Source organism: Trichomonas vaginalis, chromosome IV (genome assembly GCF_026262505.1).
Source record: "Trichomonas vaginalis G3 chromosome IV, whole genome shotgun sequence".
In the NCBI taxonomy this organism is placed as follows: domain Eukaryota; phylum Parabasalia; order Trichomonadida; family Trichomonadidae; genus Trichomonas; species Trichomonas vaginalis.
In genome coordinates, this window is record NC_067206.1 from 10,162,764 (window position 1) to 10,189,455 (window position 26,692).

Below are 26,692 nucleotides of genomic sequence, written 5' to 3' on the forward strand. Positions count from 1 at the left end.
TAGGGCGATAAAAAAAAAGGTAGTGGGGCCTCCAGGCACTTCGTGCCCTCTAGCCCTGAAGATGTTTAGTATAAATGAAGTATAAAATGAAGTTTTTTTGGGTATAGGGGGCTTCCCAGGGGCTGCGCCCCTTCTAGCCCATAAAAATTTTTGAAAGTCGTTGCTGTTGACTTTTTGGTAGAGCACTCAAAATAGTATAACTTTGTCCGGACAAGTAAGGGTCTATCGTCGCTACAGGAAAAGTTACGGGCGTTCCAAGGAAGTATACTTTGAGAGACTCTTTAGAAACTTTAGACGTTTTACATAACCATCCATGCTTTTACTTTACATCCGATAAAAGTGGTTTGGAAACCGTTATGAGATGGTTAGAGGACATACATGACTATGAGTTTAGATATGACAAAACATTTACGATGAAATCATGACAAAAACATATACGAAGAAGTCTTGACAAAACATATACGATGAAGTTTTGACAAAACATTTACGAAGAAGTCTTGACAAAACATTTACGAAGAAGTCTTGACAAAACATTTACGAAGAAGTCTTGACAAAAACATATACGATGAAATCATGACAAAACATATACGATGAAGTTTTGACAAAACATGTACGATGAAATCATGACAAAACATTTACGATGAAGTCTTGACAAAACATTTACGAAGAAGTCTTGACAAAACATATACGAAGAAGTCTTGACAAAACATGTACGATGAAGTCTTGACAAAACATTTACGAAGAAGTCTTGACAAAACATGTACGATGAAGTTTTGACAAAACATTTACGAAGAAGTCTTGACAAAAACATTTACGATGAAATCATGACAAAAACATATACGATGAAATCATGACAAAACATTTACGAAGAAGTCTTGACAAAACATATACGATGAAATCATGACAAAACATTTACGAAGAAGTCATGACAAAACATTGACGAAGAAGTCATGACAAAACATATACGATGAAGTTTTGACAAAACATGTACGATGAAGTTTTGACAAAACATGTACGATGAAATCATGACAAAACATTTACGAAGAAGTCTTGACAAAACATTTACGAAGAAGTCTTGACAAAAACATTTACGAAGAAGTCTTGACAAAAACATTTACGAAGAAGTCTTGACAAAACATTTACGAAGAAGTCTTGACAAAACATATACGAAGAAGTCTTGACAAAACATTTACGAAGAAGTCTTGACAAAACATTTACGATGAAATCATGACAAGATAGAATATGAGAGAGGTCCTATAAACCGGAGAAAGTGTCATATAAACATCTGTCAAAAACCGTTTTTTACTTCACTTAAAATGCCACGTAAGCTACGTAAGAATATACGTAAGAGGAAGGGAGCATTGAAACATCCAATAGTAAAACTGACACCACAACAACAGTTGCAACAACAAATGCTGAATGACCCCACTATGTTGCAACAAATGTCAAGCAATCCTATGCTTTTAAACCGAGTTCTTGGTGCACAGAGTGGAGGTTTAAGAGCGGCACTTTTAGCGAAAATGGCAGGCTATGGTGGAGCTGCAGACGGAACAGCCTATAACCCTCAAAGTCAAATGAATTTGAGTTCACTCAAAAATCAAATATCAGATGTCAAAAAGTCAAACATAGACATACAGAAGCAAATAGGTGAAAACGAAAAGAAACTAGAATATGACAGACACAAAGAAACTCAATGAGTTAAACGTAGAGAAAAAGAAGAAAGAAGAACAACTGAAAGAACTAAGTACAGAGGAATATGCGAAAAAAGTGTCAGAAAAAGCAGCAGAAGTAGCAAAAATGGAACAAGATGTTGTAAATTTGAAAAACCATACTACTCAATATAAAGTACTGAAAGATGAAGAGATAAAACAAAAAGCCCTGAAGACATATATGGATAGCGATGAGTATAAAAAAGAAGTTGAAGCAAATGTAAAGGCAGAAAAACTTTTACAGTTGCAAAACCAAACCGTACAGTATGAAAACTTAGCACAAGAAAGTAAAAATAACGACGCAGCCATGCAAAAGGCAATGAAAAGCGCAGAATATATAAAAGCTAACAATGACTGGTTAGATGCCCAAGCCAACGCTAAAGCAGCCCAACTTATAGGGTCAATAAGGACAAAAATACAAGCGGATGAAGACAGTTCAAATGAAGCTTTAATGAATGCTGACTTTAAGAACGCCTTCGAAGCTCTTCATAGTAAGGTGAAACTAGTGAACGACTTCTCATCTGGAAAGAAACTGAAGTCTGAAGGTTTCGACAAAGAGTTAAAAGAAGTAGCACAAAATATGACGAAAATAACAGATGCAGCAACGAGACAGGCAGTTCAAAGTGCCTATGACGCCGTTAGAGCAACTGTTGTGGAAAGTCAAGAAAAAGAGTTACAACAGACCAAAACAGACCTAGTAAATGCTTTCTTAAAAACGAAAAGTCAGGTAGGACACTATGCTGCAGATGGAACATATGTGCCAGCTGGTGGAACTTATATGCCAGCTGGTGGAACTTATATACCAGCTGGTGGAACTTATATACTAGCTAGTGGAACCTATATACCACCAAACCCTCCAAGAGAAGCACCTGCACCAGGACTACCTAAAACATTTACATCGTCACATGGACACAGACACAGGCATGCACCAAAACCAACACAACAACCAACAGTTCAAAATCCAGCACCACAACAACAACCAAAACCAACAGTTCAAAACCCTGCACAACAACCAACAGTTCAAAACCCTGCACAGCAACAACAACCAACACAGCAACCAACAGTTCAAAATCCAGCACAACAACAACAACAAACAGAGCAAGGACATAAAAGAAGTAGAGAACAAGGAAACCAAGATTTCTTAAAAATGCTTAAAGAAGACTATGGTTACCCAGCTACTCTTGACTTTAGTGACAGATATAAAGAAGCTATTAGAAAGTTCAAGGAAGGAAATACTGACCCGAACCTATTTAGCTTTATGGCTCAGCACCAAATGGGATATAATTTCAAACCTGGAAAATACAAGCTCGCTAAGGGATATGATTTAATAGCATATCATCCAAATGACATGACTGAATTTACTCCGAGATATTTGGTGTCAGAGCTAAATGACAATTCAACTCTCTTCATGAAACGCGTAAAAAATAGAGACGGAACGAAAGAAGAAAGGTTTATGAGTCCGGATGACTTAGATAGGGAACTTGTTAAAAACGGTCTCGGAATATATGAAATGCCAGCAGATGAGGTACAAGAAACTCCACAGGAAGAAGTTCAGATACAACCAGACATGGAAGAAATAGTTCAGCAACAACAGCCAGAAGAGCCTGAAGGAAACGAACAAGTCCCTCCTTTGGAAACTAACTTCACAGAACTAGATGAAGATTTGGAACAGCCGAAAAATCTTGACCCTCAACAAGAGTATGAGGTGAATATGGAATCTTTCCAAGAGTCTAAGAAAAATTCGGCTGACATGGTAGAAGAATATCGAAAAATGTTTGCCGACATACAAAAGACTCCAACACCAGATGAAAATATTCAGCATAGAATGGAAGTACTGAAAGAAAATGTACGCAAATACAATAACCCTTTTTACTTACGACCATATAACGTTCAATCTTTGGCTGAACTCGGTGAAAATAAAAGGTTAAATTTCAACAAAACATATAGAAATGAAACATTGTTTAAAGTTCATTCAGAACCTAACCAATATGGAAACAAACCTACTTTTGTTTCTGCAGACGATGGAACTACAATGAGATGGGGTCATAAAGCTAACCCGGATAGGTGGTTCATAAACTTACAACCACAATTCCAAGAAGTTGTAGACGCAATGGAAGTCAATGGTGAACCAGATATAGCTGGTATTTTCAGCGCGGCTTTAATGCCATTGAAAGATATGAAAGATGCAGATATTTTGGACCAGTATGAAATGAACATGGCTGATGGAAATATAACACCTGACGTTCTAGAACATTTATCTCAAAGAACTACACAGAACCATAGAGATGGTATATTTGGTGAAGAGTTTAGAAAGAAAGTTAGGGAGAGAGAAGGAAGAGAACCTATTGTACATGACCTTGCAAACGAAAGTTTGCAAAATGTCATAAAAACTTACTTTGCAGACAATGAACCGAGAATGGATGAATATTTAAGAAAACTCAAATGGACAGTACCAAATGAAATGTTAGTATTGAAAAACATGTTCCTTGACAAAATAAAACCAACTACAGAAATAAATGACGCAAGACTGAAACATTGGGTAAAAGCTTTCCCATTCACAAAAGATATAATTGGTAACATGGAAAGAAAACCAGAATGGCTACAAAAACATATATTTGGAAACGAGCTTATTCCATATGGACAGGCACTGTTTGAAGAGCTTGAACCGGAAACTCAGAAAAGAGTCATGCAAACAATACGCGAAGACTCAAATACAAACTATGACAAACTCTTTCTAGGATATAGGTTACCTGAGATGGGCGACCAGAGCCCAAAGGCAAAAAGGACATGGGAAATTTACAACATACTAGGTGAACATGAGGCAAAGATGCAACAACTTGAAGCAGAGGGCAAGTTACCAAAAGCGACACCAAAGAAGAAGAGAAGAGTAGAACAAAGTGAAAATAGTGAAGAAGTAACTTCATCTAGTGAAAGTAGTGGCAATGAAGGAAAAAGAAGAGTTAAAAACTCAGTCAGGAAGAAAGTAAAGCTTGGTCCACGTGGGTTCTATTATGACACATAAATCCAACTATTCTATATTTTTACCCATATGAAATGTACGCCGCTCAGAATATAACGCCAACAGTTTTGGATGCCATGAACGGAAATGTTTCCGAATGGTATAACGAATGCGACAATGCCATTAGAAGGTCAGAAATAGTTCCTGGAACTTACGAATATACAACTGCTGTTTCTTATGGAAACGTAGGTGAGTTTGGAGAAGGTTCTTCAACAACAGTAGATATTGCTTGCGACAGGTTTCATATTATTTCTATTGACAACTCATTCTTATACGTGGAACAAGACATTGAAATAAAACCTTCTGCCAAGTTGTCTGACAAGAAAGGTTGCAATGGAATTTTCTATGTCGGATACCAATATGCTCCAGAAGTTTTCATGGGATATAAGATATATTCTAACTCTGACTTAGTTCAAACAGTAACATGGGCAAACTATGAATGGTTCGCTTTGAGAAACTCAGTACAACCACAAGCTAGAGAACAAACAGACCAGTATGCAACTATTGAGAAAATAAGAAGACTTGACCCTAACGTTCCAGGAGTTTATGTTAACCTTTCTGGACAAACTGCAGCAGCAGTAACCAAAGTAAAACTGAAACTTAGAGTTCCTTTGTCATCTTTCCTCATCTTCAGGTTTTTAAGATACTTGCCAAACTGGGCAGGAAAAATTTCTATCGAACTTACTCCAAGCAAAAATAACTTAGTCATTGCACCAACACAAGACCCATTCACTATTACAGACGTAGAGGGAACAAATAAAACGTCATTCGCCGACTTTTGCAAAGACAAAGTTGACTTAGACTTTGGTTTCTCAAACCTCAACACTGAAGTAAACTATTATTTCAATGCTGGTGGAACTGCTTGGGACCCAGTTAAGTTCACATGCGAAAAATTTGAATGCAAGAGAATAGAAAGCAGACTTGCAGTCTATATGTTGGACCCAGATATTTCAAATGCTTTAGCTGCCAAATATATTGCAGTTCCACTTATGTTCCCTATACACCAAATATCTGTCAAAGACTTTGCAGGTGAAGTTGGAAACCAAAGTGCTGACCCAGGTGCAAGAACAGATATTGCTTTAACAACTGCAATGAAACATGCAGATACTATGTTTGTACTGTTCAGACGAACTATAAATGACTATTCTTGTTTCTACAACCCTGGTATTAAATATCATATAAACATAGATGGCAAATATTATCCAAGAGAAGAATATTCTACAGTTGAGGATATGAGGTCATACAACTTGACATTAGATGCTATGAACTTTAACAACAACTTCACAACAACCATTAACCCTGAAATGCAAAGTTCTATTATGCCATATGTGAAAGTATGGACTCATACAGGAGGTCAAAAAACTCAATATACAAATGGAGACCGTTCAAACTTTTGGCTTGGCATTCCATTTGCTGACTCAGAAGACTTTATGGGTGGTATTTCAACTGTTGGTACTGTACAAATACAATATACTGGTGACAGAGACGGTCCAGATGAATTGAAAGCAAAGAAGTTTACAAAACCAATAGCACTTTTCACGGAAGATGCTCTTTTGAAGATTCGTTCGATGAAACCTGCTGGGGCTCCTCAGATTGGTATAACGACAGCTTCCATCGAGCAGATTTTGGCAGCAGGTCAGTAAGTTGTTCTTGAACTGACTTCTCTCCGTCAAATATTGACAGTACGCCAGTTTTGATATAATATTGTATTAAAAACTTTCCTTTAGAAATATCGGTCAGTTTTGTTGTTATATTTTTGTCAACGTCAAGAACTTTCACCATCTCAGTTATACCAACTTTCTTTGCTTTATGAAAATATTTTGGTTCAGCAAAGACTGCTATTCTATAACATTTTCCATTGTTTGTGTAAAGAACTATTCTGTCAATGTATTTGTATTGTTTGTGTGTGTAAACTTTGTTTTGCTTCAATTCGAAGAGATACTCAAATACGTCCATCTTTTTATTCTAAGTAAAATGTCATTTCCGAAAAATAGAAGCGTAAGTGTTTCAAAAGGTTTAATGGCGGTGGCAGATGTGAAGTTAAATTCACCAACTCAAACAAACAGTCAAAGTGTTATTGTCAATGTCAAAGAAAGAGATGTTGAAGTGGGGAAACCATACGAAGACCAAGATGGTATAACAATAGTTCCTGTAAAAGAACCAACATATCCTGAAGTTAGCAGAGACTTAAGTTCTGTTGCAGATATTCGAAATGACTACCAACAACTGAAAGACAAACTTCAAACTCAGGAGAAGATTTGTCAAGCTTTAGGTATAATGTTAAACTTGGTCGAACACAACCCTGTAAAAGTGAACTCATATGTCATTGCACCTCATGAAGTTTTGAAAGAACTATTGAAACTTTTGACAGAGGCAGACGATATAAACATCAAAGAAATAGAACCCGACGTTAGTTGCTGTGGTGTTTCAATTAATGTCATTGACAAGATATACGTTATGAAAGGAGGTGAAACGTTGAACTTAAAATATAGTTTCCCAGACGTTATAAAAATATTTGACGACCACAACATTTCATTAAATTTATTTGCTAAGTAAATGGCAGAAGACACAATGGTTTATACTATTACGACTAAAAACCCTGAGTCATATAATTCTATAACAACAAACTTACAAAGTCCTCAAGGACGATATTGTAAACTAACCTTAAACACAATGAACGACTAAAGCTTGTTTTGCTCTTTTGACACCAAAAGATTTTATTGTTGTGAATGGTAAAAATACTCCTTTGAAGATACTTACTCAGATATACCACCACAGGTTTTGTTGACTTATTTAATACTTTAAGTACGGGTGTAACATGTGCTGCAACTAGAGCAGGTTTCATTATGTTTGGATGTCCGACTGAGTTTACTATAAACAATATGAGCTATAATACAAAACTTATATCTGGTTTTTACTACCAACAGTTTCCTATAACAGGAAAAGGTGTCATACAAGGAATGTCTGTTCCATTGACTTTAAGTACACCTATTTTATATATTGTTTCAAACTTAGGTTCAAAGTGTTATTCGAATGTCGACAGAAACTACTATGACCAAAAGATACTTATGCGTATAAATAACACATTCTCTGCTGGTTTGCCTATTGTTCATTCGAATGCAGAATTTTCAACCTTAGTAAACTCAAACACTTTAGCAAACATAAACTTAACCTTAGTTGACGCAAACTTTGTTCCTGTAAAACTTTTATGTCCTATGTATTTGTCAATGACGGCAGAAAGTTTCGAATTGGAAGATGCAACTGGTGAAAGTATTGTATTACAAGAACAACTTCAACAACAAATAGCTCAAGAACAACAAATGCAACAAATAGCTCAAGAACAACAAAGTCAAGAATAAAAAATATTTTTTTTATTTTTATAAAAATGTACAGAATAGATGTTTCAGATTTTTATGACTTCCAAGCATTCAGAAATATGTGTCCATTTCGAGACTATAACAAAGCAGTCGAGAATTTGAAACGTTTAGTCATTTATGTCGACTCTGCCCAGAATGTTATGTCATGAAAGAATGGGATGTTGTCTTTAACAAACCAAGAGCAACAATAGTGTCTGAACAAGAATGTAGACAGAAACTTAAGAAAATAAAAGTTGTACAAGTTGGCATGAAGATGTTAGATGCTTGGGATATCTTATTGTCAAAGTTAGAAGATTTTTCAGTTCGAGGTATAAAGTTCTATACACCTTCTCCAAACTTCTATTCTATCTTCACTGGATATAAATATGAACAAGTAGAATGGAAAGAAAATATTATAGAAGCTTGGTTTAGACCATGTCAAAGAAATTATATGCAATGGAAACGAAAGAGTCTATGAGTATATCTTATGTTGGTTTGCAAACATCTTACAACATCAAGTGCTAAAAATGAAAACTGCTCTCATTATAATTGGAAAACAAGGAACAGGTAAGAACACATTCTTTACAGATATTTTGTGCAAACTGTTAGAAGGTTATTCGAATCCGAATATGACAAACTTAGAAAACATCTGCGGTAAATTTAACTCTTCAATAGAGAATATGAAACTTATAGTATGTAACGAACTTCAAAGTATAGATACACACAAAAGTTTTGAACTCAGATGCTTTGAAGAGTCTTTATAACAGACAAAGTTGGAGTTGTTGAAAGAAAATATAAAGACCAAAGAGTTTGTGAAAATGTTGCAAACTTCATTATGGTTTCAAACAATGCTTTCCGATGAAATTAGAAAGTTCTGACAGAAGATATGTAGTTGTCAGAACGTCAGATTCTCATATGCAAGATACAGAATATTTTGACGACTTAGCAGAAACTTTGACATCTGACTTTTACAACCACTTGTTCTCATATTTCATGACATTAGATATTTCTAAGTTCAATCCAAGACAAATTCCACATACCGAAGAGAGACAAACATTGTTAAGCAAACAAGAGTGTATATGAACTGTTCATAGATGAAACTGACTTTGTGTCATTAGATGAAAGGTCATTGTACGATTCGTATAAACAATATTGTCAAGATATGGTTATATGACAGCTTCTAAACGAACATTCTTGGCAAATGTCAAAAGTCTTTTAGACGTACAGAATGGTGTATATACAAAGAAAAATTTTCTGAGTAAATTTAAAAAAAATATTTTTTTTTATCCGATAGAAAAGATGACAGAAAAATTAACTTTTTACATAGGCCAAACCCTTCTTGCCTACATCTTTTTAAGCCACAATATATAGACATAGAACTAAATAGAGAAAGCGAAATTCTACAAACAGAAGAAACATATAGAGACCTAGATAACGAAAATGGATATGCGCTATTCTGGTTAGATTGTCCTTATGAAATGTATGAAAAAAGGGCTTTATATGAAGAATATAGATATTGTCATGAAAACGATATAAGACCAAGCTCTAGAGAAAAATTCTATGCTGGTATAAAACATCTTTTCGAAGTTCAGAATGGCAAATATAGAAAGAAATAATTTTTCTGAGTAAATTTTAAAAAAATATTTTTTTATCCGATAGAAAAGATGGCAAAATTCACTCAGTAAACAAGTACATGTCAGGACTTAAAGAAGAACTAGACCCATTCACATATTTGAATGTTTACTTCTACCATTTTGAAAAGTCTTCATTCAGCAAAGTTTGGAACATCGAACCAGTTAAGTTTGCTATTGTGACTAAAAATGGTGCGAAATTTGAAGACTTAGACATAGAAGTTTGTTAACAGTCAAAGAAAGTTTTGACAGAGGTTCTCAAACCTTAAAGAAGGCAAAGCATACAAACTTGTTATACCTTATGAACCAAAGAAAGCAGACGACTATGAATATTATGAGTCTAAGATAGTTGAAGTTTCAAGGTAAATTGGGTAAAAAGATTTTAGAGTCTAAGCCAGTGTTTGCTCCTAAAGAGGAAGAGAACATTGACATTGACCCGAGAATGTTCTAAAAATAAAATTTTATTTTTACATGTCAAATTTCTTCTTCTCTGGTTCAGGTTCTTTCTTCTCTTCTTCTTACTTTCTTTTCTTTCTTTCTCTCTTCTTCTTTTCTGGTGGAGTTATGTCAAACTTCTCAGAACCATATTTTTGTAAAAGTTCTTTGTCCTTTAATAGCTCTTCTATTCTGTTTTCTATTTCATCTTCAAGAAAAGCGCATGTGTCTTCTTTGCATTCTAAGAACTTTTGTTGGACTTCATCTTTCCAATCGGCGTCATCTCTGTCAACAAGTCTGTCATTGACAAATTTTAAGACTGCTCTGCTTAATGTTTTATGGTTCTTGTCATATTCCCAGAAACAGAACTTTAGAACAAATTCACCTTTCTTGTTTACACTATGTAAGATTTTATGGTCGACAGATGTTTTGCTGTCGAAAAGTTTATCTCGAATATAGATAGCGAAATCGCTAGACATTTTCTAAAAGATAAAAATTTTAATTTTTCTAAAAATATGTTAGAAAAAAAGTTTGCTGACATTGACAAGAAATTTGAGAATGTTTTAAACAAGAACAAGGTGAAATTAGAAAATGCTCAGATAAAACCCATACATGACAAGTTCTTATTTGCTCAGAATGGTATAACAGGTCTAATTGCACCACCTGGGTCGGGTAAGACTTTCACTTATCTTAAAATGGCTGCACAACAACAAGAACTAGATGAGAAGAACCCATTCTATGAGTTAGTTGTTATTTGTAGTACTTCTGGTCAATTTGACCAAACCGTCAATTCGTTCAAAGATATTATAAAGAAGTCTAAGTTAGTATGTATAAAAGACTCTGAGTTGTTAGATTGGATAAAGAAGTACCAAAGAAGAGTTTTGAAGTACAATGCTATAAATGAGTATGTCAATTCGAAGTTTAAAGACCCAAATGAGGAAATGCAGAGAATATTAGAGAAGAAACACTTCAGAAACAAACAGAAAGAGATAGAATACATTTCGAAGAAATTGCAATCTTACGATTGGAAGACTTACCCTCATAGATGTCTTCTTATCTTAGATGATTTCGCCTCTCATCCTTTGTTAAAGAACAGAGAACAAGACATGTGTCGAATTCTCAAGAAGCTCAGACACTTTAACATCTCAGTTGTCATTTGTGTACAGACAGCAAAGAGTTTAAGTAAGGATGTAAAGAGAATACTTACTGACATTGTACTTTTCCCCGGATTGTCCGAAGACGATTTCATGGAACTTATGAAAGAGTCCATGGCAGGTAAGTTTGACAGACATGAACTATGGGAGAAGTACAAAGTCATACAAGACCCTCATACTTCTTTCAGAATTCATATCTACGCAAACAAAGTTCAAATTGTAAAAAGTCAAGCGTAAAAAATGTAAGTGTTTAGTCTTAGTCTGTTGTGGTGCTGGGGCTGTCGGTTCTTCTGGCTTTGGAATGGACTCGGTTGGTGGTACGTCGGACATTCGTTTGTGTCCTGTCGGAAGGAAAATATTTTCCTGTCGGAAGGAAGAGTTCTTCCTGTTGGAAGGAAAATTTTTTCCTGTTGGAAGGAAAATTTTTTCCTGTTGGAAGGAAAATTTTTTCCTGTCGGAAGGAAAAACTTTTTCTGAAGTTCGACCAAAAAGTTCTCAATTTTCGAAAATTTGAATGGTTTACGGACGGACAACTGGAAAAATTTTTCCTGTTGGAAGGAAAATTTTTTCCTGTTGGAAGGAAAATTTTTTCCTGTTGGAAGGAAAATTTTTTCCTGTCGGAAGGAAGAGTTCTTCCAGTTGTCGGGAAATTTTTTTCTTGTCGGAAGGAAGGACTCGGAATGCCAGAAGGATTTGACAAGACAATTTACCTTATAGAGCTACCTGAGCCATCTGAAGTCAAGCGTAAAAATAAAGAGTGCAATTTACTCTACTTGTTTGAAGTTGTCAAAATACTCTGTTATTTTTTCCTTTAACAATGGCAAATCTTCTTTGAAGGTAAGTATTGTACAACCTTTAATATCATAGTGTGTTTGAGGTAACGTATCTTGAACTATTTGTTTCACATCTTCATTTGGGGTCATTGAAATCGGTAAGTTTTCGCGATAGAACCAATTTCTGTCAGATTTGTAAATCTTAGCAAGGTCGTAAAAGCTTTTGTTGTTTCTTCTGACTAAATGCAACATAACCATATCTCTGTCTTCTTCATTTTCCATCTCTTCAGTATAAATCATATACTTATAGTTCTTTTCTTTTCCTTTTGGTACCGAACGTGGTATTCTTTTCTGTATGTTTTTGTCTTTTGCTTCAATGACTTCATCTTTTGCTTCAATGACTTCATCTTTTGCTTCAAGCTTGTTCTCTAGCTCTTCACGTTCTTGTCTATGAATTTCATCTAACATCATGAAAATATACCAAGCATAACGAGGCGAAGCCCACATTGCAACAGCATTTACAAGAAGTCTATGTACATACCAGCCTCTCAAACCATTTGGCAAATTTTTACGATTTTCGTATGGAATCTCGTTCCTCGGTTTTTCGAGGAACGCAAACATATGAGGAAATTCTTCTAAAAGTTCTTTTGTCTGTTGGTTTTCAAACCAATGATGTGCTTGCTTTGTAGAACGAAGAGCATTCAAAATACTTTGCATTTGGTACATGTCATCTTTGACCGAACGAATGAGACGTAACTGTTTGTTATACTGAACCCACTCGTATTCTTCATTTATATCTTCATGAACGATAGCAGTTGTTGTGTTCTCTGTTGTTGTCATATCTGTCTTTACATACAAAATAAAAAAATTTGTTAGAAAAAAATTAGCGTTATTTTTTTTAAGTTTGGTCATCCTTCACTATATGACAAATATACTATATTTTACTTAAAAATATGCAAGCGGCTCATAGCTCAGTGGTATGGGCTACCTCGCTACAGGCGTCGAAGACCTCGGTTCAAATCCCGATTCGCGCAGGTTTTTTCCTTTTATGCAGTGAAATTTCATGTACATAGGTTACTTTGGTGTTAGACCCTAGTGAAGAAAATAGAACGATATAAGTTTACATTTGTAAGGTTACTTTGGTGTTAGACCCTAGTGAAGAAAATAGAACGATATAAGTTTACATTTGTAAGGTTGGACGATAAAAATCTCTGCTACTGTCAGTACAAGTATTGTTCTGAAACAGTACAAGTATTGTTCTGAAACAGTACAAGTATTGTTCTGAAACAGTACAAGTATTGTTCTGAAACAGTACAAGTATTGTTCTGAAACAGTACAAGTATTGTTCTGAAACAGTACAAGTATTGTTCTGAAACAGTACAAGTATTGTTCTGAAACAGTACAAGTATTGTTCTGAAACAGTACAAGTATTGTTCTGAAACAGTACAAGTATTGTTCTGAAACAGTACAAGTATTGTTCTGAAACAGTACAAGTATTGTCAAAACTCAACGGTTTGACACATGCCCTAAAAATTATTTTACTCAGAATTTTATACAGAATTCGGCAAAAATATATTTTAGGTGAAGAGGTGAGATCTCACCTGTTTTTTCACCTGTTTTTTCACCCTCTTGAATTTTCATGAATTTCCTTAAGATAGAAAAAATAAAATTAGCGTTATTTTCTGACTTTCACAAAAGACCAAAAATAAACGCTTTACATGTATTTTTCAGCAACTTCGTCAAATAATTTTATAGCTTTATCTATCTCATCTACTTCAAACGTTTCTTTACCTTTTATGGGAGCACCATACATTTTCTCAAACTTTTCAAGTAGTTCTGTTTCAGCAGCTCTCATATCGTTAACAAACACAACCTTGACTCTATTGACTGTACTGTCATATCTTAGAGTTATATTATATGTTCTTCCTATCTTATATCTTTTTGTATTGAAGTCCTTCGGTTTCTGAACGATGTAAAGTAAGCCTTCACTGCAACGTTCCGTATCGAATGAACCATATGTTATGAAGTTATATCCAACAACTGGGTCTAACCATAACAAAACTATTGGTATAAGACTTTTGTCGATGAGATATGCTGCAGTTCCATAGAATCTTACCGATATCATAAGCTCAGGATTTCTTGTCAAAATTTTCTGAGTAGAAGCAGTTCTAACCCAGTCGTGGGATGTTTTCTTTCCAGATAGTGTTAGAATGTCTGACAAAGAATATTTGTTGTATTTCTTTGAGTATCTTACGTTTAAATCACCTATTCTAACCACTTTGGTGTCATTGTCTATCTTTTTAACTGTTTCAAACTCAATGTTTGTCATTTTCTGTTCTTACATACAAAATAAAAAAATATTTTTTTAAAAAACTAACTTTATTTTTTCTATCTTGTATAAAAGATATGATTTCAGGGATTTTTTTTACGAAGTGCAAAAGTTCTCTTCGTCAAAAATAACAGTTATATAATGAAATTTGGTCATTTTTTTACGATTTTCATGAGTTTTAGGCGACTGGGGTTTTGTCCCTACTCGCCGTTTTTTACGATTTTCATGAGTTTTAGGCGAGTAAGATTTTCTATCTTGTATAAAAGATATGATTTCAGGGATTTTTTTGACGAAGTGCAAAAGTTCTCTTCGTCAAAAAATAACAGTTATATAATGAAATTTGGTCATTTTACTCAGCAAAAATATATTTTAGGTGAAGAGGTGAGATCTCACCCGTTTTCTCACCTCTTTTCTACCCCATATGTCCTTACTGAAAAAGTATGTGTTCCGTATGTCATTTTACTCGGCAAAAATATATTTTAGGTGAAGAGGTGAGATCTCACCTCTTTTCTCACCTCTTTTCTCACCTCTTGAATTTTGTATAAAAGATATGATTTCAGGGATTTTTTTGACGAAGTGCAAAAGTTCTCTTCGTCAAAAAAATACAGTTATATCATGAAATTTGGTCATTTTACTCGGCAAAAATATATTTTAGGTGAAGAGGTGAGATCTCACCTCTTTTCTCACCTCTTTTCTCACCTCTTGAATTTTGTATAAAAGATATGATTTCAGGGATTTTTTTGACGAAGTGCAAAAGTTCTCTTCGTAAAAAATAACACAAAAATAGTGTATTTTAAACGAAGTGCAAAAGTTCTCTTCGTAAAAAATAACAGTTATATAATGAAATTTGGTCATTTTTTTACGATTTCAGGGATTTTTTTTACGAAGTGCAAAAGTTCTCTTCGTCAAAAAAATACAGTTATATCATGAAATTTGGTCATTTTTTTACGATTTCAGGGATTTTTTTGACGAAGTGCAAAAGTTCTCTTCGTAAAAAAATACAGTTATATCATGAAATTTGGTCATTTTTTTCAGCAAAAATATATTTTAGGTGTCACCAGGTCCCTCGGTCCCTCGGTCCCTCGGTCAACTAACATCTTTTTGAAAATGGTGACAACATGACATTTTGACAACAACACAGGAAATAAACTTCTTCGTATATGTTTTGTCATGATTTCATCGTCAATGAGTGTAAATCAGACAAAAATATATTTCTACCATAAAGTTTTATAAGCGTTTTACATGAATTGTACGATGTATATTTGAAATTCTAAACAATTTTGTGGCTTCTATTTCTTCTGTCAGTATGTCAAAAGTTTTCACAATGCCGAAAGTTTCTTTATACTTCTTCTTGACATCTGAAAGAAGGAAATCGTCAGCAGTTGGATAGTTTTTGTTTAGAAATTCTAACATGTCCATTTTATTTTCTGCTGGTTTCTCTGCTTCTTTCTTTAAGTCAGCATAGTCGTTTCGCATACGTTCTATCTCTTTGACGGAGTAGTTATATTTCCTCATTGCTGCTTTACATTTAGAACATTGTGGGTTCATTTTTGCGTTATACATTGAAATTTGACCTGCTAGAACAACTAAAGCGTCAATGGTTTTCTTTAACTCAAAAGTTGCGGGTTTTATTTGTTCATTCCATATTTTACATCTTTTATCTTTATCTCTTATCTGCCATACACATTCAGCAACTAACGAAACAAAGTTGTCGTAGGTCTTAAACTCCCCAGATTTATATATGTCAATGAAATATACCATATCGCAGTCTTTGTCCATGACTTTGTGGTTGCAATGAAATCCAAGAAACTCATAGTTAACCTTACGTATGAACTTCTTTATTTCTACTGAGTCGGTTGGTCTGACTTCTATTTCATCGAATTCAGGAATAGTAAGCTTTTGTTGTTGTATTTCAGGAAGTTTAGGTAGATGTTCCACCAGGTCCTGCATTTCATAAAGATACTGTTCATTTGTTTCATCTTTTGCACTACAGTCTAAATCTCCTTGGAGAAGTTCTTGCTTTATCTTCTGGATTTCTGTTTCGAAAGTATATGAAGAAGGAATGAAGCTTTTCATTTCTACTAACATTGAAGTTGGGTTCATGACTAAAGAGTTTGGTAAAGTTGTTGCTAACATGTTCTTACAATAAAAATAAAAAATATTTTTTTAAAAAAACTAACTTTATTTTTTATTTCGGGAAAATTCATGAGTTTTGGTTGAAAAAACAGGTGGAGCCAAAAGTGGCTCGACCTCAAAACAAGCATTTTGTGAAGAATATAGCAACCGGAAGAAAACCGGCGGTTGGTTTTTATACAAAATTCAAGAGGGTGAAAGAATACGAAGAAGTCATGACAAAACATATACGAAGAAGTCATGACAAAACATATACGAAGAAGTCATGACAAAACATATACGAAGAAGTCATGACAAAACATATACGAAGAAGTCATGACAAAACATATACGAAGAAGTCATGACAAAACATATACGAAGAAGTCATGACAAAACATATACGAAGAAGTCATGACAAAACATTTACGAAGAAGAAGTTTATTTCCTGGACTGTTGTCAAAATGTCATGTTGTCACACTTTTTCAGAGAAGTTAAAATGACCGAGGGACCGAGGGACCGAGGGACCTGGTGACACCTTCAGTTCTTCAAAACATTTACGATGAAATCATGACAAAACATATACGTTCATGTTTGACAAAACATTTACGTTCATGTTTGACAAAACATTTACGAAGAAGTTTATTTCCTGTGTTGTTGTCTAAATGTCATGTTGTCTCATTTTTTCAGAGAAGTTAAAATTACCTGGGGACCGAGGGACCTGGGGACCTGGTGACACCTAAAAACCATCTACCCTAAAATATATTTTTCAATACTTTTTCAGCACTTTTCCGTAGTTATATATGAAAGACAATTCGAGATAAAAGTCATAGTACAATGGTATTATATGCTGCACACCATTTGTTGTGAACCAAACTTGAAAGTCAGAGAAACTGTTACTAGGTGGTTCGTAGAATTTAGAAGCAAAGTCATAAAAGTCCTTACCAATACATAGAAAACTATTGTTGCTTGAACTGAAACTTGCATGACACATAACATTTTGAGGGTCAAACACGTTTCTATAAACTGTCAAATCTGCTGGTGGAAGTATAAATTTAAATGGACCATCTGGTGGTAATGGTTCGTTCTGGTTTAGTAACCGAAGAAATTGTGCCCAAGAACGTTTGTCTACTCCCAAAATAAAAACTCCGTATCTCTTGGAGGGTTAATTTCAATCTTTTGAAATGAAACGGTGGAGTTCATCTTGTCATATTCTAGTTTCAGATAGTATGTTCCATTTAGTAAAGAGTCGTATTTTTCTTGAAATTCCCAATAATATTTGTTCATTTGAGTTTGAAAGTCATTTAGAGTTTTCTCAAGACTTTCGTCTGAACGAACTGTAAAGATTCTCATTTCATCAAATTTGTCTATTAGACCATCAGAACCTTTATACTGCCCATGAAAATATACTGCGAACATAAATGCGTTAGTTCTATTTGAAAACAAAACTCTTCTAAATCCTATTGCCTTTGCATCTGAAGGACTTTGAAGCCAACGAATTGGATAGTCAAACCTGTATTGCTCGGGATGAAATTTCTTCATCTGAAATAGTCCTACCAGCATTTGTAAAGATATAGTCTAACGGTTTTGTATCTGCTACTTTTGTTCTTTGTTTTCAACCTGAAGCATTTAATATATGTAAAAATATTATTGTTTTAAAATGGTATGCCATATAGCTTCTTGAATTTGTTAAGAAGTATTTGAACGTATTTTCCATCTGTATCTCTAGTGTTTACATAAGCATAGCCTTCCTTAGTAAAATATACTTGTAATTTCCTATAGTTTACGCCGGTATAAAAGTAGAAAGAGTCTTGTTCTTCGCTATAGTAGTAAAACTCAAACGTATGCTTGCCATAGTCTGTAATTTCAATTGTTTCATCTTCTAGTTCGTCGACAAATTCGAATACAATATCTCCAAATTTGCCTTTGTTCTTATTGTTTTCAGAACAAGTGACCCAACGTAAGTTTTCAAGTCTATTGTCGTTTCTTATATGGTTTATATGGTCTACAAAAGGAAATTGTTAGGATTCAGTATAAAATGAGTTGCAATGACAACATGTTTAAGATAGCGTTTCCCACCCATCTTCATAATAGCATATCCGTCATTTCGCTCCCATTCGCTTAAAACTCTTTTTGTCTTTTTGTTTCTGACTTCAAATGACTCACAACAGTGAATTTCATATTTCTCATCTAACAAACAAGTTTCCCAACGGTCTGCTCCAACAAACTCAGCGTACATTTCAAATAAAATAAAAAATATTTTTTAAAAATATATTGTTTTAAAATGGTATGCCATTTCATATTTCTCATCTAACAAACAAGTTTCCCAACGGTCTTCTCCAACAAACTCAGCGTACATTTCAAATAAAATAAAAAAATATTTTTTTTTCTTTACTTTACATAACCGCCTGCTGCCATAAGTCTTTGACGCCAACCCATACCAGCTAATGAAGGTTGACTTGGTTTAGTTTGGAAACTAAACTTTGTTTTTGGTTTATCTTCAGTTTTTGGTTTTTCTTCTTCTATCTGTTTTTCGTCACTTTTCGGTTCCTTTGACTTTACCTCACCTGCAGGAACAGTTGTGTCGTCAACATCTTCATAAATATCATATGCCATTTGTTTTTGTTTTCCTTTCAACTTTTTGTGTTTGTTGTAAAGTTTAGAATATTTCGACTCTAAGTCAATGAGATGTTCTATAATGAACTGTTGGTCAGTGAAGTAAACTTTTCCATCTGTTGTCTCGAAAGCTCCTTCAGACTTCAATATTTTATTTGTGAGAGTCTGTTTCCTTTTTTGAGATACTAGCCGTTTCCATTTTTATGAAAAGTGACTTTATAGTTAGGGTTTGTATTTCCAGACCTGGCACTTTCTATTATTGAATTTTTCTCTTCATCTGTAAGTTCTTGACAGGTTTTGACAATGGTTCTGAACTTTTTGTTTGTGGTGTCAAATCTACCGTTTCAACTTCTTCGGTCATTTCATCTCAGTAAAAAATTTTAGTTTGGTTTGTTTTCAACTGGTTGTTTAGGTTTTTTAAGTCGGTCTAAAACTTCCTGAGGTATAGGAAGAACTTGACAAACGTTGTGTAACTGCTGGAAGTCGACAAATCCATCTTGAACCATTTGTCTCAATGCTGTATTGTTCATTTCATCTCAGTAAAAAACTTTACATTCCCCACGTTTGAGGCGGTTGAGGTTGGTTATTGTTTACCCACTGTTGTGCATGGTTATATCCTCTGTTAAAGAATCTTTCACCTTGGTCCATATAGTGTCCTGCTTGGTTATAGTAGTCATTTGCTTTGTTATAATAGTTTCCTGCTTGTCTTCCTACATTGTCCATCCATCCTTGAACTTTTCCTCTTGTTTCAGGATTTGGAATAAGATTTGTTGCATCTCGTGCTACATCCCAACCTTTCTGTACAGTTTGTATAATAGGTTGTGCTTTCTCTTTAAGTATACCTAATGTACTCAAAATCTTCCTTCCAATTCCAAATGCACCTCTGGCTATTGTTCCCACTGCGGGCAAAAATCTAGATGCAACTCCTGCTAACGCGCCAAATAAACCCATTTCTTATGGGTTAAAAAATGACGAATCCAAACAAGGACCCCTATGTTTCTAAGCAACAAAAAAGCACTCATGGTAAAAATCTTTAGTTCAACACCAAATGCTTGGTTTATGGATATCTTGGAAAACATTCCGAGAGTTAGAACAGATGGACCTCCATACTGGCTAATATTTGTTGGTCAAAACACAAGATACTGTGAAGCCATACCATTACAGTCCAAAAATATTTTAGATATCTTAGCAGCTTTGACAATATTCGTTGACAAATACCATCCAACAAAACTGACATCTGACTGTGAAGTTTTTCAAATCAGATGATGTAAAAAACTATCTGCGTTCAAAAAATGTAAACCAATATTTCATTGTCGACCAAAACCATTCTGCTCTTGGTGTCATTGACGGTTGTATAAAAATGTTAAGAGACTTAAACCAACCACAAGGTGGTGAAGCAAATGAAATGTCATATGACGACAAGTATAGACACTTCTCCCAGGCAAAGATGAGACAAGTTTTAAATATTTACAATAGCCGTAAACAAAAAGGTTTGGGAAACCACTCCCCCGAAGAAATGAAAACAACCCCGACTTAGAGAAAGACTATATATTTAATAATTTAGTCAAAAGAGACAAACAAGAAAGAATGCCGGGCTTCAAACTTCAGAAAGGTGACAAAGTAAAAATAGAAATACCTAAACGCGACCCATATGAAAATACTATTGACTATGACAACAATGGAACCGACAGGTACTCACATTCGTGTTCCGTAAAAATAGAAGAAAGTATACAAGAGAATATTATGAAGTTTTAGGCAAACATGGCAAAATGTACAGACTGCAAGCAGAAGATAAAACTACTATTGTCAGACCTCGTTTCAAACTTGTCAAAGTTCAAGGTGGTATACTTTCAAAGACAGTTCCTAACAAATATAAGACAACTCCTGACGAATATGCTAAAGAAGTTGAAAATGACGACTAAGCATTTCTATACCATGCGTAAAACTGTCATGTAAGGTGGCATGTAGTCTTTACTTTGTCCCGTTGTTTGCGTATATCCCGAAACGCGATGTGTATGGTTTCCTCCTCCCTCAGTGTTACTCCAGTAACAATTTATAGCAAACTTAACGTTGTCTTTAACATCATATCCTTACCTTTTGTCATTGCTGACCAATCCCAATATCTATGCTTATGCAACCTGCTTGAGATGTACTTAAATCTATGTAGTGACTGTGCGCAGGTAAATTTTCACCTGAAATCGTTTTACTTCCACCTGTTTCCTTTGAAGAATTTGCACAATACAAAAACCTGTCGACTATTTGAGTCCAAGTTCCAAAACCAAGTACTACTTCTGGTCTGGTAGAGTTCATTGACGTATAAATAGAGCCTATAGGATATAATGTTTGAAGTATTTCTGTCTTTAATGTTTGAAGCTCTGTTTTGTCTGCTTTCTTGTCATATAAATCTTGAGCAGTGAATTTAATATTATGTTCATCCTTCATGACATAAACATCTTTACATCTAATGTTTCTCATCGTCGTTATGTCGTCATCCGATGTTAAACCTTGTGGAAAGTTAGGAGGTTTACAATAGAATGCATCCCCACCAGTTTCTTCAACCGTTCCTTCAATACTTTCTATAGCAACAGTTGTGAAGAAATCATGTGTATGGTTCTTGTCTGCTTTCTTTTCAAGGCTAACGTTTAAGTCTGTTATTTCAGATATAGAATGTGTATGTCCAACGTCACTTTTCCTGTTTAAGGTTTCTTGTAAGTTTGTAATATTTGCAATGGTATGTGTATGTCCAACGTCACTTTTCCTGTTTAAGGTTTCTTGTAAGTTTGTAATATTTGCAATGGTATGTGTATGTCCAACGTCACTTTTCCTGTTTAAGGTTTCTTGTAAGTCTGTTATTTCAGATATAGAATGTGTATGAGTCTTTTTAGAATATTCGTTTTCAGCTCTTGTCACTTCACTTGACATTTTATTGTCAACATATGTTTTGTCTGCTAGTTCAGGATGAGTATGTTCTTTTGTTGCATAAGCTTTGTTAGCTCTTTCTTCTTCTTTTGCTATTGCATCGTCTACATATTCTTTGTCAGCTTTGTTGTCAACATCTGCTTTCAAAAGAAGTTCATTTATAGGTTTCTCGTTTAAAGTTCCTTTTGTTGGATTTATACAGACAGTATGGTTCTTATTGTCTTGAAATAGAAACTCATCTGTCATTGGGTTTAATGTCAGTTTTAAGTTTCCTTCTTTCAATGACTCAGATATCTTAGAATAGTTTGAAAAGTTTGTTGTGTTCTTATTTAGAGCTTGCATAATGATTTGTCGGTTGTGTTGTATTTCTCTCATAGACGCTGTTTCATTTGACATTTTTTATTCTAGATAAAATATGCTTTCAATAGAAAAAGAAATTCTAGAGTTGCTACAACTAAACCATTAGATGAACTTTTTACTAATGTAGGTCAAAAGTTTGAGACAGAGACCGTAAAGCATGAAGGCTATCGTTTTGACTACCCATTAAGATGGTTAAGAGACCCATCCGTCACAAAAGCTATTGGCTTTCGTAGAATGAAGTTCATTTCAGAAGCCATACATGGTTTCCCATTTACGGTCGGTTTTGAAGTTCGATACTATAAACAAGAAAAACGTACGTATGAGAATTTGAACAGGGAAAACTTTTACAAGTGAATTTGCTTGTAAACTTAGAAACAACTCTTCAAGCTTTTCAAGAAAAAATAAACGATATCTATCTCGAATATGCAAAACAGTATAACATTGACGAAGGAGAGTACCATCTCGATATTATATATGACAGGAAAAATGCAACTGTTAAAATCAATAGAATAAGAAGACCTTGGAGAAAACGTTTATATTTCTACAAATATAACAACTTGGCATGGTATAGATTTATGAGGATGTTAAATCAGCCTGCAGAATATCCAGTACACCCGGACTTTTATGAAGTCGAAAACCTAATGGAACATATGAAAATGTTTTTCGACCCAGATGCTATTATCGTTCATGCTTCATTTTCTGGTGCACAAAACTCTTTCTTATGCTTGGCAAATGACTTTTACGAAAAACCTACAAAGTTATACGAACCACCAAGTGGAAGTATTTCAGACTTTCAAGTATGGTTTACAACAGATGGAAGAAAAAGAATAATTCCATTATACCATGCGTTTTACTTAGAACTTAGTTTCATATACAACTACTATCGAACGGTAAAAATATAATTTTTTAATACGGTTGAGGTGTTGGATTTGGTTGCCAACTAGACTGTGGTGCAGGTTCAGGCTGTTGTATAACAGGGGCTTGTTCTTCTGGTTCAGGGTCTTTAGGTATAATACAACGAACTGACCTACTCTTTTACCAATATTTTTGACTCCGTTCCAAATTCCTCTTCCTACGGTTTTTATTCCATTCCATATACCTCTTCCAACTCTTCTGAAGAAGTTTCCTATTCTTCCAAAGAAACCCATTTTACTATATGTAAAAATCTAATGTCCGCCTAGTCTCTTACGTTTCCTGTTGAGTTCCATAGCATTTTTTAACTGGAGCTCATACATTCTGTTTCTCCTCTGGTAGAAAACATATTCTGGGTCAACTCCTGTGTTCGCGTCATCTGCATAAAGTTGTTTATATCCCACTTCAGGGTTTGTATAAAACTCTTTCCATCTCATATTTGCATACCATGGTGGCAAACCTAACGCAGCGTCATTTGACATGGCAGTTTGCATTTGTACATCTGTTGGCACTTGACCATAGTTTGCCATTGCAGTTTGTATTCTAACTTCATTTGGAATATTCTCTGGGTTTGGTTGTCCAGGTTGCTGTGCATTCGCTAAGTTCTGTGCGTCCATTTAATATTAGATAAAAATATCTCTTACGAGTACATATACTGGACATTTGCAGGCATTGGTTCATCTTCATATTCTCTGTACTTTTCTGCCACGTCAAATAAATAAATGACACAATGGAAAAAACCTAAAACAAGTAGTCCTATTTCAAACCACATTTACTTACTAGTAAAATTTCTTTGTTATGACACTTTCTCCGGTTTATAGGACCTCTCTCATATTCTATCTTGTCAAGACTTCTTCGTAAATGTTTTGTCAAGACTTCTTCGTAAATGTTTTGTCAAGACTTCTTCGTAAATGTTTTGTCATGATTTCATCGTACATGTTTTGTCATGATTTCATCGTATATGTTTTTGTCATGATTTCATCGTATATGTTTTGTCAAGACTTCTTCGTAAATGTTTTGTCAAGACTTCTTCGTAAATGTTTTGTCAAGACTTCTTCGTAAATGTTTTGTCAAGACTTCTTCGTAAATGTTTTGTCAAGACTTCATCGTAAATGTTTTGTCATGATTTCTTCGTAAATGTTTTGTCATGATTTCATCGTACATGTTTTGTCAAAACTTCATCGTACATGTTTTGTCAAAACTTCATCGTATATGTTTTGTCATGACTTCTTCGTCAATGTTTTGTCATGACTTCTTCGTAAATGTTTTGTCATGATTTCATCGTATATGTTTTGTCAAGACTTCTTCGTAAATGTTTTGTCATGATTTCATCGTATATGTTTTTGTCATGATTTCATCGTACATGTTTTGTCAAGACTTCTTCGTAAATGTTTTGTCAAGACTTCTTCGTAAATGTTTTGTCAAAACTTCATCGTACATGTTTTGTCAAGACTTCATCGTACATGTTTTGTCATGATTTCATCGTATATGTTTTTGTCAAGACTTCATCGTAAATGTTTTGTCAAGACTTCTTCGTAAATGTTTTGTCATGATTTCATCGTATATGTTTTTGTCATGATTTCATCGTATATGTTTTGTCAAGACTTCTTCGTAAATGTTTTGTCAAGACTTCTTCGTAAATGTTTTGTCAAGACTTCTTCGTAAATGTTTTGTCAAGACTTCTTCGTAAATGTTTTGTCAAGACTTCTTCGTAAATGTTTTGTCAAGACTTCTTCGTAAATGTTTTGTCAAGACTTCTTCGTAAATGTTTTGTCAAGACTTCTTCGTAAATGTTTTGTCAAGACTTCTTCGTAAATGTTTTGTCAAGACTTCATCGTACATGTTTTGTCATGATTTCATCGTATATGTTTTTGTCATGATTTCATCGTAAATGTTTTGTCAAGACTTCTTCGTAAATGTTTTGTCATGATTTCATCGTATATGTTTTTGTCATGATTTCATCGTATATGTTTTGTCAAGACTTCTTCGTAAATGTTTTGTCAAGACTTCTTCGTAAATGTTTTGTCAAGACTTCTTCGTAAATGTTTTGTCAAGACTTCTTCGTAAATGTTTTGTCAAGACTTCTTCGTAAATGTTTTGTCAAGACTTCTTCGTAAATGTTTTGTCAAGACTTCTTCGTAAATGTTTTGTCAAGACTTCTTCGTAAATGTTTTGTCAAGACTTCTTCGTAAATGTTTTGTCAAAACTTCATCGTACATGTTTTGTCAAGACTTCATCGTACATGTTTTGTCATGATTTCATCGTATATGTTTTTGTCAAGACTTCTTCGTAAATGTTTTGTCAAGACTTCTTCGTAAATGTTTTGTCAAGACTTCTTCGTAAATGTTTTGTCAAGACTTCATCGTACATGTTTTGTCATGATTTCATCGTATATGTTTTTGTCATGATTTCATCGTACATGTTTTGTCATATCTAAACTCATAGTCATGTATGTCCTCTAACCATCTCATAACGGTTTCCAAACCACTTTTATCGGATGTAAAGTAAAAGCATGGATGGTTATGTAAAACGTCTAAAGTTTCTAAAGAGTCTCTCAAAGTATACTTCCTTGGAACGCCCGTAACTTTTCCTGTAGCGACGATAGACCCTTACTTGTCCGGACAAAGTTATACTATTTTGAGTGCTCTACCAAAAAGTCAACAGCAACGACTTTCAAAAATTTTTATGGGCTAGAAGGGGCGCAGCCCCTGGGAAGCCCCCTATACCCAAAAAACTTCATTTTATACTTCATTTATACTAAACATCTTCAGGGCTAGAGGGCACGAAGTGCCTGGAAGCCCCACTACCTTTTTTTTTTTTTTTTTTTTTTTTTTTTTTTTGATAATATGCATTTATATTTATTCATTATCAAGATTTTTAAAATATTTTGATTTAAAAGAGCTCTAGATATTAATGTTTCGTGCATATCATGTAGAATATGAGTAGGTGACAAAAGTGCTTACTCTTAAACAACCGTCGGATTTCCGGGTGAAATCGTGACACACTTTCGTCTTTCGTAGGCAGTGGTGGTTGTTAGAAAAGGTAACTTCGAATGTAGCGTGAAATCTGCAAAAAAAAATTCTGAAATTTGAATGGAGAACACAAAAATTGAATAGTTTACGTCAATAAAAAAGAGAAAAATGAAGCCAATGTGTCTCGAACCTCGGACTTAGAGCAGTAATCCCACTGTTTATCAAATTACACTACATGCATCTCTCACCTCAGTGAATGAGATCAACTATATGATAACTTTTTCCCCATTATATTCTTGTGGAAAAGTGACAAATAGCAACTTTGACCCTCTCTCTGTAGAATATGTCAAATATATTAAATTTTATCAAAAAATCATATCCTGCCATTGAAGAAAAAG

The 26,692-nt window shown here is 34.4% G+C and overlaps 9 protein-coding genes and 1 pseudogene across 10 annotated transcripts, besides 2 other annotated features; 3 read left to right on the forward strand and 7 right to left on the reverse strand.

Annotated features, from left to right (window-relative positions):
* The first annotated feature begins 3,684 nt into the window (after positions 1 to 3,684).
* Positions 3,685 to 22,197: a mobile genetic element.
* On the forward strand, positions 5,961 to 6,371 carry TVAGG3_0063100 (protein of unknown function, DUF4106 family; the record flags this gene model as incomplete). The annotated part of the gene is made up of 1 exon (XM_051221472.1): positions 5,961 to 6,371. One exon carries the CDS (start codon positions 5,961 to 5,963, stop codon positions 6,369 to 6,371), a length of 411 nt encoding a protein of 136 aa, XP_051106458.1.
* On the forward strand, positions 7,285 to 8,087 carry TVAGG3_0063110 (annotated as a pseudogene). Its single transcript has one exon. A coding segment is annotated over exon 1 (803 nt).
* On the forward strand, positions 10,564 to 11,425 carry TVAGG3_0063120 (protein of unknown function, DUF4106 family; the record flags this gene model as incomplete). Its single annotated transcript, XM_051221473.1, has 1 exon — positions 10,564 to 11,425. A coding segment is annotated over one exon (862 nt), but the record flags the coding sequence as incomplete, so codon positions are not given.
* On the reverse strand, positions 11,446 to 11,634 carry TVAGG3_0063130 (uncharacterized protein; the record flags this gene model as incomplete). The annotated part of the gene is made up of 1 exon (XM_001295804.1): positions 11,446 to 11,634. One exon carries the CDS (start codon positions 11,632 to 11,634, stop codon positions 11,446 to 11,448), a length of 189 nt encoding a protein of 62 aa, XP_001295805.1.
* TVAGG3_0063140 (KilA, N-terminal/APSES-type HTH, DNA-binding family) lies at positions 12,069 to 12,917 on the reverse strand (the record flags this gene model as incomplete). Its single annotated transcript, XM_001295803.1, has 1 exon — positions 12,069 to 12,917. One exon carries the CDS (start codon positions 12,915 to 12,917, stop codon positions 12,069 to 12,071), a length of 849 nt encoding a protein of 282 aa, XP_001295804.1.
* Positions 13,792 to 14,406, reverse strand: TVAGG3_0063150 (organellar and viral DNA polymerase type B; the record flags this gene model as incomplete). Its single annotated transcript, XM_001297546.2, has 1 exon — positions 13,792 to 14,406. The coding sequence occupies one exon, from the start codon at positions 14,404 to 14,406 to the stop codon at positions 13,792 to 13,794; it is 615 nt and encodes a 204-aa protein (XP_001297547.2).
* Positions 15,634 to 16,542, reverse strand: TVAGG3_0063160 (organellar and viral DNA polymerase type B; the record flags this gene model as incomplete). The annotated part of the gene is made up of 1 exon (XM_051221474.1): positions 15,634 to 16,542. The coding sequence occupies one exon, from the start codon at positions 16,540 to 16,542 to the stop codon at positions 15,634 to 15,636; it is 909 nt and encodes a 302-aa protein (XP_051106460.1).
* On the reverse strand, positions 19,681 to 20,082 carry TVAGG3_0063170 (uncharacterized protein; the record flags this gene model as incomplete). The annotated part of the gene is made up of 1 exon (XM_051221475.1): positions 19,681 to 20,082. One exon carries the CDS (start codon positions 20,080 to 20,082, stop codon positions 19,681 to 19,683), a length of 402 nt encoding a protein of 133 aa, XP_051106461.1.
* A 1,119-nt stretch (positions 22,198 to 23,316) lies between the features above and the next one.
* On the reverse strand, positions 23,317 to 23,558 carry TVAGG3_0063180 (uncharacterized protein; the record flags this gene model as incomplete). Its single annotated transcript, XM_051221476.1, has 1 exon — positions 23,317 to 23,558. A coding segment is annotated over one exon (242 nt), but the record flags the coding sequence as incomplete, so codon positions are not given.
* Positions 23,559 to 23,576: 18 nt separating this feature from the next.
* TVAGG3_0063190 (uncharacterized protein) lies at positions 23,577 to 23,939 on the reverse strand (the record flags this gene model as incomplete). Its single annotated transcript, XM_051221477.1, has 1 exon — positions 23,577 to 23,939. The coding sequence occupies one exon, from the start codon at positions 23,937 to 23,939 to the stop codon at positions 23,577 to 23,579; it is 363 nt and encodes a 120-aa protein (XP_051106463.1).
* Positions 23,940 to 26,262: 2,323 nt separating this feature from the next.
* Positions 26,263 to 26,292: a mobile genetic element.
* The last annotated feature ends 400 nt before the right edge of the window (positions 26,293 to 26,692 follow it).